Below are 19,009 nucleotides of genomic sequence, written 5' to 3' on the forward strand. Positions count from 1 at the left end.
CCAAAACCTCCAAGAGGGCAAGAAGTCGAAGTGAAAAGTCTTCAAGAAGCCATCTCTTTCTCTTGAAAAGTCTTCAAGAAGCCCTCTCTTGCTACTGTTGAAACCATTGCCAGGCTCTTGCACGTAATTTTTTGTTTTTGTTTTTAGGGTTTTGCATTGAAAATTTGAAATGATTCTGAAATATCATTTCCAATGCATCTAAGATTCATTGGTGGGTTGTTATTTTCTGCAAAAATTGTGATGATTGCCAGGCTCTTGAAGGTAAAACCGAACCGAAACCAAAAAACCGAAATCTGATGATCTTCAGTGAATTCGGTTTTCGATTTCGGTTCGGTTCGGTTGCATTCATATCGGTTTCGGTTTCGGTTCCAAATTTAAGGTAACCGAAATTTGTTCGGTTTCAACTATTCGGTCGGTTTGGTTCGGTTCAAACCGAATGAGCACCCCTACATTTCGTCCCTCTAACAATTTTTCTCAAGTTGTGTCCCCCATTCACAATTCTTGTATTCTGGTGTCCCCCGTTCGCAATTTTTCCAAAAGCTATTTAATTGCATGAAACCTTTATATCAGCCATATGTGGTGAGCCCACTCCTATGCACTCGGCGCATGTTAGTAACTCTCAATCTAAGTAGATTCCTGCGGGCCCACTGAATCAGTGATACGAAACTTCCATGCACACGTCAGCACTTTTCATTCTAACTTCTAACTAGAGTTTCTTCTCCTCGCTCCAGGCGCCCATGACAAACCTATTTATTTGCGTGAATCCTCTGCTCTCTGACTCTCTCTCAAAGACTCCGTAATACTTACGCCCTCGGACTCAAAAATAATGTCTTCCACCCAGCTCTGCATTCATCATCAGGACTCGGACAGATCGAAAAATCTAATGCAGCAATCCCAATTGCACGCAAATTTCTATCCCTGTAGTAATTTATACCGTCAGACACGGACAAACCCTAGATCTTTTGTCGATTCCTTTGTTCTTCAATACTTATCACATGACACTGGATGAATTATGTGGATAATCGATTACTGAAATAGATGAAAGTTGTGGAGAATTCAATCTTGAGAAATTTGCTATAATTCCTTTGATATTAGGGTTTTGATCCGTGATTTTAAGGACAAGGTATTTGGATGCTCCATAGCTGGATTATTCGCTATTTCATAGCATCTGCATTTTAAAATTATGCTGCCACTCTTTTGATTTCTAGGGTTTCAAAAAAATCTCTTTTGAGAGATGATTTCTTGATTTCCTCAACTGTAACGTCTAAACTTATGAAGCGAGTTTCCGGGGAAACTTGCTTCATAAGCTAAGTTCTTGCTTCCTAAGCCTCTGTTCGTTTTAGATTATGACAACCGATTGATAGTCCAAAACCAATTATTGTTTTAAATCCAATAATAGGTTTTGGTTTTGGCCAGACAATCGGTTGTCATAATCTAAAACAAACAGGGCCTAAATTTAGGGGTTGCGTGTGCTTCCCATTCACTTCCCGTTCGTTTCCTCTTAATTAAGATTATGCTTCCTATTTAGGTGATTATTTCTACTAAAATGAATATTTTCTCATAATGATAATGCTGTTGGAGAGTATTCTTTATTTCTAGCTAATATGAATAATTTTTCCTTACGATAAGGCTAGAGGAGCGTATTTAAGAAATGCATTTTCAACTTGAAAACTGATATTATGTTTCAAATGGAAATTGTGAGGATCTTTTTTCCAAAATGCATTTACATGTTTATTGTTCACTTTCAATGTTGCTTGGCACACATTTTCTCTTTACTTTCTTTAGAGCTTTTCACTTCCCGCATTTTCTCTTTCCTTAACCCACTCTGGCAACTATGCGTTTGACCTTATGTTCGAGAATATATAATCTTTGGGGTTTTGAGCTCCCCAAAGTAATTTTCTTGGTTATTTGGTGATGCAGGTGGAACTTTGGTTCCTGGCTCAAGAATCTTGTGAAGTGTTCTTGAATTTGACAGTTTTTATTTTGTGACAACAACCGGAGGTGGATTTCATTCTCTACAATAAGTTACTGCAGATGTCTGGTGTGAGAGTATGTGTCTTTGGAGCAATTCTGTGGTGTTTCACTGGACTACTTGTGGGAGCACAAGTTACTGCTCCATCCGAAGGTGAATCTTCTTGAGCTTGATTGTTCTTATAATTTAAAGTATTGTAGATGTTTGGTTTGTGATTGTCCTGGATGCATGCTTTCGCCTGATTTTGATTTCTTATTAGCAATTTAGCTTATTTTATTTGGTGCAACTTTGCATGTAGTTTAATTAGATTTATACCGAATGCTTATTTCCTCTTGATTATTGAATTTTGTCAATTATATTTTCCCCTCTTTATTTCTACCTGTGTTGCATGGATTCTTTGCCCCCCTATGCCGAATCGGTGTTGACACGTCTCCACACACGAATTGGACATGGATTCATGTGGGACACATCCGGATTCGTGTCGTAGCCGTGTCCCACACGAATTCTGTTTTTTTGGTCGAATCCAACTCATCATTGTCTCTTTTATAATGCGAATCCTGTATATTTTCCCTTTAAACATGTTTCCTTCCTAACTTTTTTTATATGAAAGCACAACTCGTACTCTTTTAATAAAAACCCTAGTGTCTCGACCCTAGAACATCGACCCCCTACTTCTCCTTCGACTTTCTTGATAAAAACTCCGTGGCCTTCATCTTCAAATTTTTCATAAATATAGATATACATACAAATATATTGGTTGCTGTAAATATTTATATATACATAATTCTTAACTTTTTTCATATGAAAGCACAACCCGTACTAGTTTAATAAAAACCCTAGCGCCTCGACCTTAGAACTTCGACCCCCTTCCTTCTCCTTCGACTCTCTTAATCAAAACTCCAAGGCCTCAACCCTTCATCCTCAATTTTTTCATATATATATTTTATTTAAAAATCACTGAATCCACGAATCCTACTTTTTGGGGTTTGCCAAATCTGACGCCTTGAATATATGTCTGATCTCGACACATGAATCTGAATCCATGCAATATAGTCTTCTACACACGTTTTTAGTCATTTGCTCTGCTTTTCATCCATCTTATAGAGTTGATCCACAAGCCCATTGAACACAGTTATGTGTTCTAGAAGATTCTTGCCTTCTTGCATATTCAACTCGTACAAAGGCCACTTCATATTTAATCGGTTGGCCAAGTTTTCTGACTCGTAAAACTTTCCAGCTTCTCTGATATTTTAGGCACCGATTCTTCTTCCAAAATTGTTAAACATTATGTTATTCGCTAGACATAGTCGGATTGTGTTGGCTTCCTTCGACTCAATGTCTTCCTACTCAGTGTCCGTCAACTTCACTGACTTCTCATCCTTTCCCTTCAATGCCTTAGCCAGGTTTAGTTAAACAAGGATGTCTTTCACCCTCATCTGCCATAGTGTGAAACTACCGTTTTTGTCAAACCTATCGATGTTGAATTGGATAGAACCCGATTTTATTGCCATTTCAGATCCCCCCGCACGTCTAAATAACACACTATAAATTTGGTTGTTCCTCAAAAATTAGAAAGCCCAGGAAAGACGACTAGGAAATCCCCTTTCCACACATCAATCAATCTAATCGATCCTAGATTGATCAATCAATCAATCTAATCTAATCCTAGGTTGAAATAATGATGGTCTCCACTTAATTACCTCATGTAAATGACATAATAATAGATTGAGGTCCTTTTCCTCTATTCTTCTTCTCCTACTCCTTCGAACTTCTACCACTATACATGGATGAAATGGATGCTCCTCCATGATGATTTGATAGACCGCATCCTAAGCAATAGTAAGATCTGGTGTAGGTCCCGTGAACGAAGCTAAGCCTTATTTGAGTCTTCGAGAAAAAGGGAAGTTAAATAGAGTATGGATCTTGAGTATCAATGTGTATCCTTTACTCTTATCCAAGTGTCCTTATTTGATATCTGGATATGCAAAGTTTTGGAAGGATCCTGGTTTCATAGTTGTGCAATGTGTGTCGTCTGATTTATGTAGCTATTAAAGCATGTAGATGGTTAATGAAGTGCAATCTATTGACGCACTATTTTGTTATCAAGGTTGATTATGAATTTAATTATCAGTTGTATTGATTTGCAGTCTCTGCGCTGCGAGCTATCAGGAGCAGTTTGAATGATCCTCTAAAGCATCTTAATTGGACGAAGGGAGATCCTTGTACATCAGATTGGAGAGGGGTTCTGTGTTTCAATGCAACATTGGATGATGGATATCTACATATTCAAGAATTGTATGCTTTTGATACTTTCAATTTGCCTTTTCCCATTTACTGTCTTCTATGCATTGTTTATTTTCTTGTTGATTGCTGGTTACCTGTGTATGAAAAATTCTGTCTGTCATTACTTATCTGGTAAGTAAACAAATCGTGAAAACTAATTAGAAGCTTTTTCATTGATAACTTGAAGCCAAAGCAGTGTAGAGCAACATCTTTTTATGCTAATATAAAAAATCTCTGGACATTTTTATGCTAATATAAAAAATCTCTGGACATAATAAAAAATCTCTGCGTCACTGAATGTGGACACGTCTAAACCTGTGTTGGCACATGTCCACATCTAAATCGATGTCAAAAAATTAAAAAATACGATTGTTCTCTATAGTATAATGCTTACGGAGATATGCTATAATGCCTACATTGTAGAGTCCAAGCCATTAAGTTTGATCCCGGTTGATATCAAGGTTTTAAATTTCGGCTGTCACTGAAACGGAAACATTACGGTTTCGGTGGAAATCTTGTAAAATCGTGGAAACATATGGAAACATATGCAAATGATGAAATTATAAGATGAAACTCTGGGGAATGCTAGAATAAATACAAATACATACTTAGAAACCATCATGTACGCAAGAAAGCCATCCATAATGGGTTAATCACATCGCATACCTAGCGACATGTGTTGTCGCACATGTATGGGACAATAAAGTCAATAAAGAAGTACAATGTAAGGAAGGTATTATTGGTCCCATGCCTATCTGACATCCCATGCATAAGATATGGTTACTTTGCTGTGCAGTTCAATGATGTTGCCTACCAAATATCATTCTCTATGTTAATGAGATGAAATGCAAATCATAACGTCTTTCCTTTTTTTTTGTCATTCCGATCATTTCGGTCTAATTTCAGGAATTTTGGTCTAGATTTTTAGGATTTTGACTGGAATAATGCTCTAGAAGGAATTCATTGAGATTTCATTTCGGTGAGGATGGAAACTGATACATTTCGGTCGTTTCAGGGAAATATTAAACCATGGTTGATATCAATTAGGGAATATGGTGTTGAGTTATACTTAATTGTCTTGAATGCCAAAAGGGCGACCTAGTGCACGAGGCTCCTGTCATTGCGGGGTGTGCGGAGGGCTAGATGTACATAGCCTTACACCTGCTTTGCAAAAAGGCTGTTTCCGTGACTCAAACCTGTGACCACCAGGTCACAATGGAGCAACCTTACCATTGCGCCAAGGCTCGCCCTCTCTTGAATGCCAAATAGGAGATTAACCAATTTGTGTGGCCTGATAAGTTAATCATCTTAGTCATTTGTCGTATGATATGCACAACATATTCACATTGATTTATGAGAATTGTTACCTCGGGGAGATGTGTGATGGATAGTTTCTCATAATTTGTGTGTAAGTTAGCTGCCTTGAGGGCAGAGGTAATAGGGACTTAAGAATTCTTTATATTTTAGAAGACTAGTTGCTGCAAGGAAGTGGATGATGGAAGACTTCCTTGGAAGGTCTTTGGGATTCCATGAGCAGAAATTTGATGACAATGATCACTTGGTAGTGATGGGTTCTGTCAACAATAGTAATACTTGATTTAAGGCATGGGGGATGACACAAGTACCGTAGATGTTAGGCTGTCCTCAAATATGTAATAAATAGGTGTTGACAATGTGAAGTGTTTGGGTCATAAACCGTTCAGCGTCAGGATACCCAATGATCTTAAAGGGTCTAAGTGCTTTCTTGATTCAGGTACAGATCAACACATTTTCGATAACCAAGGTTTCCCTAAGTAATCGGGACTGGTAAGACAAGAAGCCATTCAAAATCTTTAGTTTATTGCTGGTCCTTTTTAATAAGTTATTGGTTGTGCATTCTTAACTTAATAGAAAAGAGGAAACCTTTGTCTACTAATAATTGAAATGATTTTGTGAGTTGTCATTTTAACGAAAGAGTGGTTTATCAGAACGTTCTTTTGAGAACATTTACTAGGCAATGTGTTTTATAATTTTTAAAATAAAACCTTAATTGGAGATAGAAAACATTCTTTTTATGAGTGTTTGTATCAAGCCATCTTGCCATTCAAAAGAAAGAGTGTTTGTATCAAATAGTTCATTTAACATCATTCCACTTTCTATAATGATGTTATGGCTTTTCTTTTGCAGGCAACTACTGAATATGAACCTCTCAGGAAGTTTAGCACCTGAAGTTGGTCAATTTCCTCATATAAAAATATTGTACGTCATAATATAGTTTGAACGCAAAGACAGAAATTCGTTTGGAGCAATTCTCAACTTCTTTGTTTATCTTACTTGCTTAAAATGTCATTCTATTGATTGCACATAAGCTTCCTATAATCTGATGCTTTCTTCCTTGTGTTGGAAGAGATTTTATGTGGAACAAGATAAGTGGCAGTATACCAAAGGAGATAGGCAATTTGACATCTTTGGAACTACTGTAAGTTGAAAATTGCTTTTATTTCATATTCAGTACAATGTTGTCAGATGATGCTACAACTTGCATGCATGTGCATGGAAACACATGCATTTTAGAACTTTAAAATCCGTGGATGTAGAAGAGACATTGTTATATATTTCTCATAACTAAATGCTAATAAAAAATGTTCTCAGATGATGCTACAACTTGCATGCATGTGCATGGAAACACATGCATTTTAGAACTTTAAAATCCGTGGATGTAGAAGAGAAATTGTTATATAACTACATGCTAATCAAACTTTATTTATTTGGAATATAAATACTTGCATGACATTACTATATCTTTCTCATAAATACATGTTGTTCATACTTTATTTATGTGGAATATAAATGGGCAGTGATAAATCGATCCCCATATAGCGTAGTGCTTAGAGAGAGAGAGAGAGAGAGAGAGAGAGAGAGAGAGAGAGAGAGATGGGACTCGATTTAAGATATTACGGGGTTGATTTATCACTGCCCATATAAATACTTATGTAAGCAGAATAGGGAGGAAAACAAGTGTTTAAATAATTCTAGGGGTAGCATTATTTAACGAAGTTAACATCAAGAAACCACTCTTAAATTTGGAGTAGTCAACTCAGTAAGAAGTTCAAAAATGTAGTCCCAAAATCAATCCTCTATCTCTTACCTCTTAGAAAATTCCAATACCAGATGACCACCATATAGAACTGAGTCCCAAATCTTCTTTATCGTGCAACGATTGGTTCAAGGATTGTAAGGATTACATGAACCCCAAGGGTCTCCTGATATTTGGGTTGCTCGTGATCAAGGATGACTAAAAGTGAATTTCAACGGTAGGAGCAAAGTGACTTCGATTAACAATACTGAAGTTCATCGGGCGAGCTTTGGGGAAGCCATATCAGATGCTTACGGTAAAATTAGTTTTGCTTATGTAGCTCTTTGTTGTGATTTCCAGAATGATCCTTGCAATCATGTGTTGCGCCAATTGCCTTTCCACAAATTTCAAACTATCAAGGGAAGAAAAGAACTGACTACGTACCACACAAGCGATCAATAGTGTGCAGACATACAATACTTAGCAGCTGATGGAGACCACACAATGCCCTTGCGTAATCCAGAAGAGAAAGATCCCTGTGAAAGAAATGTAGCAAAAAATGATAACGAGCTATGTGAAGCAACCTCCCAAGGAGCCACACAACCAAGAAACAAGAAGCTAGGCCAGAAAGCCCAAGAAAGCCTGAGGAAGACGATTGGCATGAGGTTTCAATTTACAAGAAGTTGAGGAAGAGCCAGAGAATCAGAAAGTTCAGTTAGAAGATGACAGTTCTCCTGAATCAGTAGGAACTTCAAGTTCACTTGAGCCTTCTTCCCAAGCTGGCTTATCCATGCGATTAGGAGCTGTAACGACCCGAATTTGAGGCAAATTTTTAAAAATGATTTTAAAAAAAATCCCAAAATCCAAATCGCTACCCCAAATGGGAAACCACAACTAAATAAAATGTCTAAATCCATAACTAACTGTCTAACTGAACTCAAATAACTCAAACTAAAATTTTCAAACTCGCGGGATGACGACATTGTCATTCCCAAAACCTGATTGCTCAATCCCCGTTCTAATGTGGTTCAAAGTTGTTCATTTGCAAAAGCACCATCTTCTTCCTCTTCTATGTTACCTGGGAGAGGCAACGGAGTCAGAAAACTATCCTATAGTAAACTCATAAAATAATTAGCAGTTTAATGAAATTGTATTATAATCAAGTCAATACACAGACAGACAAAAAATCAAGCATGAACATGGATATGAGAATCACTAAGAGAAAGACATAAAAATAAGAGAAGGATATCATCCAGAATATGGCAAATGATGTAACTAATAAAGCGAACATCACATGGATGGAAGACAACATGGCAAAATAATTGTGAATCCAAAGATCTCATCTCATGAATTATTTCAAAGAAAATCAACATGTGTATATATAGTGTTATATTTTTTTTCTTTTATCTCACATACTGCCGCATGTGGAAAGTTTACTATATATACTATGCATATATATAGGTCGTAGTAATACTGTAAGACACTAATATATACATATGGCCATGAATTAATACAAATCGGTTTCAAATTTTACTTGTGAGATAAAATCATGTACCACGAAGAATATGCATGTCATAGAACTATAATATCAAACCATTAAAATGCTTTTATAAAATGAGTCAACTATCACTTGCCTTAGTTTCTTTTTAAATGTAAGGAGATGATGTGAAAGCTCTATGTATCAAATAGAGGCGTGCCCTTAAATATCATTTAAATGGAGTTAATTATCTTATCTTAACTGATTTAATTTTTATTCGTTAGTTTTATTTCGAAAATAAACCTTAAGTATAATCCTAAATAAAACCCTACTCCCTAGAAGTCATCTTTCGTAGTTATATCATTTTTATTATATTTACCCTCCATTTCAAAAAAATATATATATTTACCCTTCTTTTTTTTATTTTACAACCCATCATCTCATAGAAACAAAATTACATTCACATAGACTACTTAAGAGACTAGAACAGATAAAATGATTTCTCTTAAAAAGTAAATTTTTACAAACTAATTCGTATAACTTATAACCACATAATTACAAATCCTTTTCCCTTTTTAAATCACTTTGAAATTATTTTCAGCCCTTTTTATGGTTATGATCTTTCAATAAAAACAGCCCTAAACTAGGTATAAACATTCACACATGTGTTATCTATCCTATAAAAGTACATAGTTATATTATGAAATTCGCACATAAAAGATTTCACATAAAACAACCCTTATTTGTACCATATAAAAGCTGAAAAAAAAATACTTTAGACCACATAGAACTTTCATTAAATTTTTACCCTCTTTAAACAATATTATACATGAATCCTATATAGACTTTACGTAAATTTCTTGAAAAATTAGCAGCCATTACATGCTGATTTTTCAATAGAATATGGTAATTTAAACCCTAATAATAATATTATGCATTTATTATTACATAAACAACATAAAACGAACATGAACAATAATCTTCGAACCCTTTTTCTTAGAAAAATAGCACCATATATTTGCTGGTTTTTTTTATATATAAAAATATGTAAACTAACAATGAAGACACACATATAGCCTTAGTTACCCCAAATCAACCTTAAGTAATATTGCATATGATTTCTTACTTTAAAACCCCAAAAAGGAAACTCAAACTCCTTTTCTTGATCAATAGAAAAACACTCTTTTTGTAAAATCACAACCCTATTAACAAAACACTCCATAAACAAGTAATTACTAAGAAAATAAACAAGTTAGGGTACTTATTTGAAGAACAAATCTTTTTGTACAAAAGCCCCAACTTTTCCCTGCTTTTCTTCTTCTTCTTTCCTCTCTTTTCCTCTCTTTTCTCATAACAGCAAGGGGGGAAAAGATGGGATCGTGTGATCTCTGTCTCTGTCTCTGTCTCTCTCTCTTTCCTTCAATTTTAGGTGATTAAAATATAACCCTAGATAGGTTTATTTATAAACTTAACCTAGAGTTATTTCAAGAAGGTTTCTAATTATTAGATTCCTAGTCATAATCTAATACTAACTTAAAAAGGGTGAAAATATCAATATTGGGTTTCCCAGCTTATTCTAATATATTATTAGTATTTAGGTTATATTAAGTTACTTATATTTATCTTTTTTAAATAAAACAACCTAAATGCTGTCTAATAAGATAAAATCGTAACTATGCCTAATCCTAACTGAAAAAGGTCATAACTTACTCAAATCACGTCTGAATCGCTAAATCTTGGATCCGTTGGATAGGTATTCGAAATACCCATCTACCAGGACCAAAGTCATGTCGAACGGACAAGATTTGATGCCCCAAAAATAGGTTATACTAAAAGTGACGAAAAGACATTATGTCCGTTGATTTTTAAGATCGTTTAATCTAATGCGGGATAGGATATACACAAGAATCTTAAAGATTGGGGATCGATCAGATGTCCAATTTACATATCCTACCGTCCAAACACTCAAAATCGAAGATCTAGCCGTTAATCTTTAATCGAAAGATCTACGGCCTAGATTTAATTAGGATTTGTATTTTTATAGGCCCTTGGTGGGACCAGGTCATTACAGGAGCATGGATCCTTTATAAATAATCGAATTAGGAAGCTGATCTCGAAGTGCATCAGATTCATAGTCATGGATATCCTTTTATCTCCCTTGTACTCTTATGCTTCATCTGAGATGTTAGTCACCCCTCTCTTATGCTCCTAAGATTGGGTAGTTTTGTAATCTTGAATGTTTTATCGTTCTCTTAATCTAATAAACTGGTAGGGGTCCCCACCCAACCCTAGCTTACCTAGCAAAAAAAAGAGTGATCAATAGCCTTTGACTCAATCACCTAGGGGATCTGAGATGGAGAATGGATATTATGGAGGGCCGTTGAAGTACCCAACGGAGCGAAAGAGGTGGCCCGAACTGAAGACAATACCCCGAACGCCGTTCATCTCTCCGCCTGGGAAACCTGAATCATGGCACCTTTTGTAGACAACTAAGGAGCTTTAGAATCTTTAGTACTATGTATAATATGGATTATGATTGTATCCAAGGAATCATTGTTTGCCGTAAAGGATGGTTTTCTTTGAAGATCCCAGCAATTGTCTTTGTTATGATCGATCCTACCTCAATGGGAACATTTCTTATCCCGTGTTGATCTTCCTTTGCCTCTACCACAACCTCTACCCACAACCTCTACCACGTACTCTTGATCCCCAATACTTATCAACTAGGGCAGATCTATCCTGGAGAAGGGAGGAAGTGTCCATTGCCATTCTTTTGTGCTCATCTCTTTGAAGAAGAGCATGCACAATGTTTATGGGTGGAAGAGTCTGTGTTCCAAGAATGTTTGTACACAGGGGCTCAAACTCCACATTCAAACCGGCTAGTAATACAATTATTCTCCTTTTCTCTTGATGTTTCTTGAGATGTTCTGCATCTTGAGCACAATGGAAGCAAATATTCTCATAGAAAACTAACTCTTCCCACATGCTACGTAAGTATAATGCTCCTAAAGAGATTTAGTGCCTTGACATAACTGGAAAATCTCTTCATATATCTGGTATACCTGTGCCAGGCTATTTTATCTAAATACAGCTAATGGGATGTATCCCAAATCTCCATAGCAGTTGAGAGAAAATACATGCTCCTAGCAACCTGTGGTTCCCTGGAATTTAATAACCAAGGCATCACCAATTGGTTATTGGTTTCCTGATCGAAACATTTGGAATCTTCATGGTTAGGAGGTGTAATCTAATTGTTAATATAAACATTTGAAATCTTCACGGTTGGGAATTTCTGCTGAAATGTGGTCATTTTGACCGAAATTGTACAAATCTCAGCTGAAATGACCGAAATTTGAAAAAAAAAAAAATTCGGTTTCAGTAGGGACCGAAACCGAAACCGAAATTTAAATCCATGGTTGCAATTGCTGGATTACCACCTTAAGTTGGATTTATTCTACATTGATGTGAATCGTTTTGTTCTCATTTTCGTTTGGATCCGTAGATTGACATTTCTTCGCAAAACTGCATTGCTTGTGCATGTTTTTTCAAATTTGCAAACGGCATGCTAGAAGGGTTTGTTTCTTCAATCATTTACTTTTGCTACTCCCCATTTGCAGGCTCTTGAGTGGAAATCAGTTATCTGGTTCCTTGCCTGATGAGATTGGTTATCTTCCTAACTTGAATAGAATTCAAATAGACCAGAACTATATATCGGGACCATTACCAAAATCACTTGCAAACTTGGAAAGAGCGAAACACTTGTGAGTAGGTTTAATTTTCAACATTTATTGCGTATAATTTGCATTTTTATCTGTTGGAAATAAATTTTAACCAGTTTACATTTAACTCATCTTCTGTTTTTTGGCAGCCACATGAACAATAATTCAATTAGTGGGCAAATTCCACCTGAGCTTGCCAGATTGCTGAAGCTTGTGCACTTGTAAGTCAGTTTTCTCTCCTGTTTGTATTTTCAGTACAATATTGGGTTCCAATTGTAATTATTCCAAATGATCAGATAGTCAATTGTTAATTACTCGTATGCTAGTTTCATTATGTTCATGATTGTTTTGTTATAAACATAGTAGGCGGATTTTGCAGGCTGCTGGACAATAACAACTTATCTGGGTATCTCCCACCAGAGTTATCTCAATTGCCATACCTTTTCCTACTGTAAGTTCTCTCCTTGCACTAATTTTGCATGCTACATAACATTAATGCGCTTTTTCTAATTTATTGATTCTGCTGGTGAATCTTTACCTTTTTGGAGTGATTATTCATCTCATCCCTTATCTACACTTTCTCCTTATAGTGATTTTTAAACTCACTATTTGTTTGTTGAGTCTAGTCTGTTGCTTGTCTTGAAGGTTGAATTGCTTATGATAACTTCGACATAGATTGTAGAGGGCCCTTGCTATTTTCTAGCAGTTGATTGATTAAATGTTCCAATGTCTAGGATTTCTCTCTGGGAAAAGAGCAATGTAAAAACTATAGTATGCAATTTGTTTTCGTGATCAATAATGCATTGATCATTAAATGTATGTCCATAGTCTTCTTAAAGCAACTCCAGAAGTAAATAGAACATATGCTTGCTAAATGTCGACTAGTAATGAATGCCCAGAGTTTTCAGACCATTACCAAAGCTCTCTGAAGATAGGGTGATCTGCACCCTTTTTGCTAGCATTGGAAGCCGGGGAAGAGAGGTCACCGTTCTTCTCAACCTGCAGAGTTTGATACTCTGAATCATTCTGAACTGATTTGAGAGGACTATTGTCCTTCAACTACAATGGTGGGTTTGTACCCAATTAGTGTGGATATGTTCCTCTATTTTATCTCTGCGAAGGTGGATTCCTTCAATAGATGTAGGCCTTTATGCAGCTTTGGACTGTTTCGTGACTGCAAGTCTGCAATCAATGGAGAGAAGCTTGAGATCCTGACATATGGTCATCTGTCCATTGACAGGATGATTCCTTTGAATTATTTGAAGAGGAACTTGAAATTCCAATTCCTTGTTTCGTTGTCGTGCACTTTTTCTGATTTCATAATTACATGTTTGATTCCCTCTTTTCTTCATTGACTGTTTACAAACTTGCATGTCCATCGACTACTTCGCTACTCATTTTTATAAGCAATTAGCTACTCTTTTATATAAGTAATTAGCAATCTTGCGGTTACTGATTATAATTTTCCTTTAAGGTAATTTTTCTTTCGCAGTCAGCTTGATAACAACCACTTCGATAGTGAGATTCCAGCTTCTTATGGCAACATGTTAGAGCTTGTTAAATTGTAAGTCCGTTTTCTTAAACACTAATTTTGAATTTGTTTTTTTGTTAATTTATGCTGATAAGGCAGAATCCACCTTCAAAAAAGAATGAATATATATATATATATATATATATATATATAGACACACACACACACATATAGCCTGTCCCTATGCATTATTCTTAGGTGTTGAATCACACTTGGTCTTTTTCGATATTTTTGCGATGTCCAACTAATTTCTTTTGACACCCCTATCTATGGGAAACTGCCTAGCAAATCCCATAGGATCATCCTAGCCCTTCGATTTGTGGAGGTTAAAATGGACGGGTTTAAAACTCCACAAATCGAAGGGTTAGGATGACCCTATGGAGATGATTTTTTGGGCTCACCTTATTTCTAGCTGATGGACCAGAATATATATATATATATATATATAGAGAGAGAGAGAGAGAGAGAGAGAGAGAGAGAGAGAACGGTTCCTACACATATGTGTAGAGAGTTCTCTACACACTAGCTTAAAATACAGTGGGGGCCCACATTGTTTGGGTGATCCAAGCCATCCATTTTAAAGGCCCTCACATAGATAGGGTGTCTACAAAAAATCAGATCCATAGGATCATCCCAACCCTACGATTTGTGGAGGTAAAATGGATGTCTTTAAACCTTCACAAATTAGTCCATTTTTTGCCTCCACAGTTCGAAGAGTTAGGATGATCCTACGGATCTGATTTTTTATGGACACCCTATCTATGTGAGGGCCTTAAAAATGAATGGTTTGGATCACCCAAATAATGTGGTCCCCACTGTATTTTAATCTAGTCTGTAGATAACTTATCTACACATATGTGTAGGAACCGTTTTCTCATACATATATATATATATATATATATATATATATATATATATATATATATATGGAGAGAGAGAGAGAGAGAGAGAGAAGTGTTGGTGCGCTTAAGTGATTATAATGCCTCCCATTGGTTCCTGTATGTGGGACCCAAACATTTAAACGAATGGGAGGCGTTATAACCACTTAAGCGCACCAAAAAAATGGTGCGCTTAAGCGCACAACACTTTTCTCACACACACACACACACACACACATATATATATATATATGAGAAAAGGGTTCCTGCGCTCGAGCACAGATAAGTTATCTGTGCTCGAGTGCAGGAAACAAGGGTGGGGCCACATTGTTGGGGTGATCCTAAGCATTCATTTAAAAGGCCCCATCATGGATGGTCGGTGTACCAAAAATCAGCTTCATCATCATAGGGTGTCCGTTTGTGTGGGTGAAAATGGACAGATACTGTTTGTCCACTAATCTGCCCATTTTTTCACCCCACAAATGGACACCCTATGATGATCCAATGGAGCCGATTTTTCGTGGACACCCTATCCATGAAAGAGCCTTCCAAACGAATGCTTTGGATCCCCCCAACAATGTGGGCCCACTCCTGCTTTTGCACTCGAGCGCAAATAAGCTCATCGAAAGGAATCATCTATAAGAATGCATTGGAAAGAGATTATCTGCGCTCAAGCGTAGAAACCCTTTACTATATATATATATATATATATATATATATATATATATATATATAGAGAGAGAGAGAGAGAGAGAGAGAGAGAGAGAGAGAGAGAAAAGTGATTATACTCGGCCGTGTAGATATGCTATCTACTCCTCCCTCTTTATATAACGCATATAAGCTAACAACCTTCGGATTCACTCATTTTCAGCCGTCGGATGAGAAATTTTTTTTGAGAAAAGTAAACCCTCGTGAGAAAGAAGAGCACAGAAGCTTGTTCTTCCCAACCACGAAGCTTCTCAACCACGCCCACCTTCGGATTTTTCCGCTCGCAGAGAAAGCTCACGCCCACCTTCATCTTCTTCCTCACGCAGAAGTACCAGGTACTTTTCCCCAAACCGAATTCCATTTTTTCTTTTTTTTTTGGGGGAAAACGAGTGAGTAGCTTTCGATTCTGCTGTTTCGAACCCATTTGAAACAGCAGAATCGAACCCTAACAACCCATTTCTTTTTTTCCCTTCTCAATTTACCCCACGATTTTGGGGTTTTAAAAAAACCCAAAATCGTGGGTCTCTTCTCACCCTAAACCCTTTTATTCCATTTTTCCTTTTTTTTTTGGGGGAAAATGAGTGGATAGCTTTCGATTCTGCTGTTTCGAACCCATTCGAAACAGCAGAATCGAACCTTAACAACCCATTTATTTTTTCCCCTTCTCAATTTACCCCACGATTTTGGGGTTTTAAAAAAACCCAAAATCATTCTAGTGGGTTTTGATCGGTTGATTCTTTGAAGATAAATGGGTGGTGAGTGGAGCTGGTGAAGTGAAAAATAACCCATCTTGTTTAGGGATAGAGAATTAGCGAGAAAAAAGGGTTTAGGGTGAGAAGAGACCCACGATTTTGGGTTTTTTTAAAACCCCAAAATCTTGAAGTAAATTGAGAAGGAGAGAAAATCAATTAGGGTTCTTAGGGTTCGATTCTGCTGGTTCGAACCCATTCGAACTAGCAGAATCGAACCCATCAAAGAAGAAATTGCTGTTGTAAATTCTGCTGGTTAGGGTTCTCCACTTTTTTTACCCCGTTTTAATTGTTGTTGTTGTTGACTTCACTTTTATGTCAATTTTTTCTATTTATCGTTACCACAGTGTGCCATTTCTATTTTTTTCTTTGCATTTTATTTCTTAATTTATGATAATTGCAGATAGTGCTTGTGAGTTGTATATGATCACCTAACATCCCAATGGCCAATGCCCTTCGCAGGTAATGGATGATACTATGTCAAATGTTTGTGGGTTATCCATTGATGATGTTGATGCTAATAGGTTAATTATCGTTGATGATACGTTATCACAAGCTGTTGGTGGGTTAGTAAATGATGAAGTTGAGGGGAATGGATTTCTTTTGGTTGGTGAGGAGGAAAATCTTAATGAGGGTACGTTGGTTTGTGTTGATAACGAAGAGGGTTGCAGTGGTAGTTTGCAGACTCCTACTAAGGATAATGGTAGGAGCAACGTAGCTCATAAGCCGGTGGAAAAGCAGCAGTTTGATAGCGAGGCGGCTGCCTACGACTTTTACAATGTATATGGTTTGTCTACAGGGTTTGGGGTAAGGAAATGCAGGACCAGTAAGTCGAAGAAAACAGGGAAAGTGATATTTAGGAGGTTTGTTTGTGATAAAGAATGAGAGAGATATTCTAAAGATAAGAGACTGGAGGGTAGGGAAGGGGAAGTGAAAAGACGTCGTACTGTAAGAGAAGGGTGTAAAGCTAAGATGGATATTAAATTTAGAGATGGAATGTGGGAAGTTAGCGCTTTTGTGGAGGATCATTGTCATGATCTCACATCTCCACCTAAAAGACGCTTGCATCGCTCGCATAATAATTTCCATAAGAATGCCGCATGTAAGAATTTGGTAAACGTCCTCAATAAAAGTGGATTGGGTCCTAGTGGAATTCCAAGGACAATTAATATATCACGTGATGGATCAGATAGTGCTGTCACAACCAATCAGGTAGTGACCCATTTGAGATCAGAGAGGGCTAACAACATGGGACGAGAAGCTGTCGAAGTAGCCCTAAGATTCCAACAGAAACGATCAGAAGATCCAAACTTCCATTTCTGCATGGAGTTGGATATTTCAGGAAACTTGAGATCCATGTTTTGGGCAGACTCAAGGGCGAGGGATGCGTACCTTAGATTCAGTGATGTGATAGTATTTGATGTCACGTATAAGACCAATCGGTATAAGATGCCATTTGCACCATTTACTGGTGTCAACCACCACCGGCAATCTACTCTTTTTGGTTGTGCCCTCTTAGCAGACGAGACGGAGGAGACATTTACTTATATATATGAGAGAACATTTCCTACACACTTGTGTAGGTAAGTTACTTGCACACTACCTTAAAATACAGTGGGGGCCCACATTGTTTGGGTGATCCAAACCATTCATTTGAATGGTCCTCACAGAGATAGGGTGTCCACAAAAAATCAGATCCATAGGATCATCCCAACCCTACGATTTGTGGAGGTAAAATGGACGTGTATAAACCTTCACAAATTAGTCCATTTTTTGCCAACATAGTTTGAATGGTTGGGATGATCCTATGGATCTGATTTTTTGTGGACACCCTATCTATGTGAGGACCATTCAAATGAATGGTTTGGATCACCCAAACAATGTGGGCCCCCACTGTATTTTAAGCTAGTGTGTAGGTAACTTACCTACACAAGTGTGTAGGAAATGTTTTCTCTCTCTCTCTCTCTTTATATATATATATATATAATAATCAACATAAACAATTTTAATGAATGATTCATGAATTTTTGAATTTGATGAACTTTTTGATGATTCAATTCCGGATTTGAAAGCCAAATCTTTTGTTACTTAATGAAGCTATGACTAAAATGGCTAAATATATTCTTTATAAAAGTAAGCAAACATATTTATTTTGGTAATTTCATTCATCTTTTCTATAATCTTTTCTTCCTCCTCCCTCTTTCTCCACAACATTGCCTGCCGCATCTGACCTTCTTGCACCACCCTTGACCCCCCAGTAAATAGGGTATTGGGAGTAAATCTAGGTTTGAAGGTGTAGATGGACCCTGTTAGATAACTACATGGTGCAGAGAGAGAGAGAGAGAGAGAGAGAGAGAGAGGATGGAGGGGAGAACAAGTCGTATGGTTGAGAGTTGCGTTAAGCTATCTCTCCCATACGAACCACTATATATATTATATATATTTGGACAAGTATACCCCTCTAAGGGTATATTACATTTAACACTCCCTCTCAAGCTGGAATGTATATATCATACATTCCAAACTTGTTATAAGAATCTTTCAATTTTGCACATCCTAATGGTTTGGTAAACATATCTGCAAGTTGATTTGCAGATCGAGTAAACACTGTGCAAATCTCACCACTCTGAATTCGAT

General features: G+C 36.8%; 1 protein-coding gene across 2 annotated transcripts in view; it reads left to right on the top strand.

Moving 5' to 3' along the window:
• Positions 1-768: 768 nt before the first annotated feature.
• Positions 769-19,009, top strand: part of LOC143885210 (putative LRR receptor-like serine/threonine-protein kinase At1g06840) — a 45,580-nt gene continuing 27,339 nt past the window's right edge. Inside the window, exons 1-9 of one of the 2 annotated variants that reach the window (XM_077389272.1) lie at positions 769-1,123; positions 1,921-2,125; positions 4,120-4,267; positions 6,422-6,493; positions 6,642-6,713; positions 12,405-12,548; positions 12,656-12,727; positions 12,886-12,957; positions 13,999-14,070. In XM_077389272.1, the coding sequence (XP_077245387.1) occupies positions 2,035-2,125; positions 4,120-4,267; positions 6,422-6,493; positions 6,642-6,713; positions 12,405-12,548; positions 12,656-12,727; positions 12,886-12,957; positions 13,999-14,070 (743 nt within the window). In that variant the 5' untranslated portion in view covers positions 769-1,123; positions 1,921-2,034. The remainder of the gene's footprint in view (positions 1,124-1,920; positions 2,126-4,119; positions 4,268-6,421; positions 6,494-6,641; positions 6,714-12,404; positions 12,549-12,655; positions 12,728-12,885; positions 12,958-13,998; positions 14,071-19,009) is intronic. The other variant, XM_077389273.1, reaches the window with a different exon arrangement.

This window comes from Tasmannia lanceolata, unplaced genomic scaffold (genome assembly GCF_043159265.1).
Source record: "Tasmannia lanceolata isolate RefF3 unplaced genomic scaffold, GAP_Taslan_0.1 ptg000008l, whole genome shotgun sequence".
In the NCBI taxonomy this organism is placed as follows: Eukaryota; Viridiplantae; Streptophyta; class Magnoliopsida; order Canellales; family Winteraceae; genus Tasmannia; species Tasmannia lanceolata.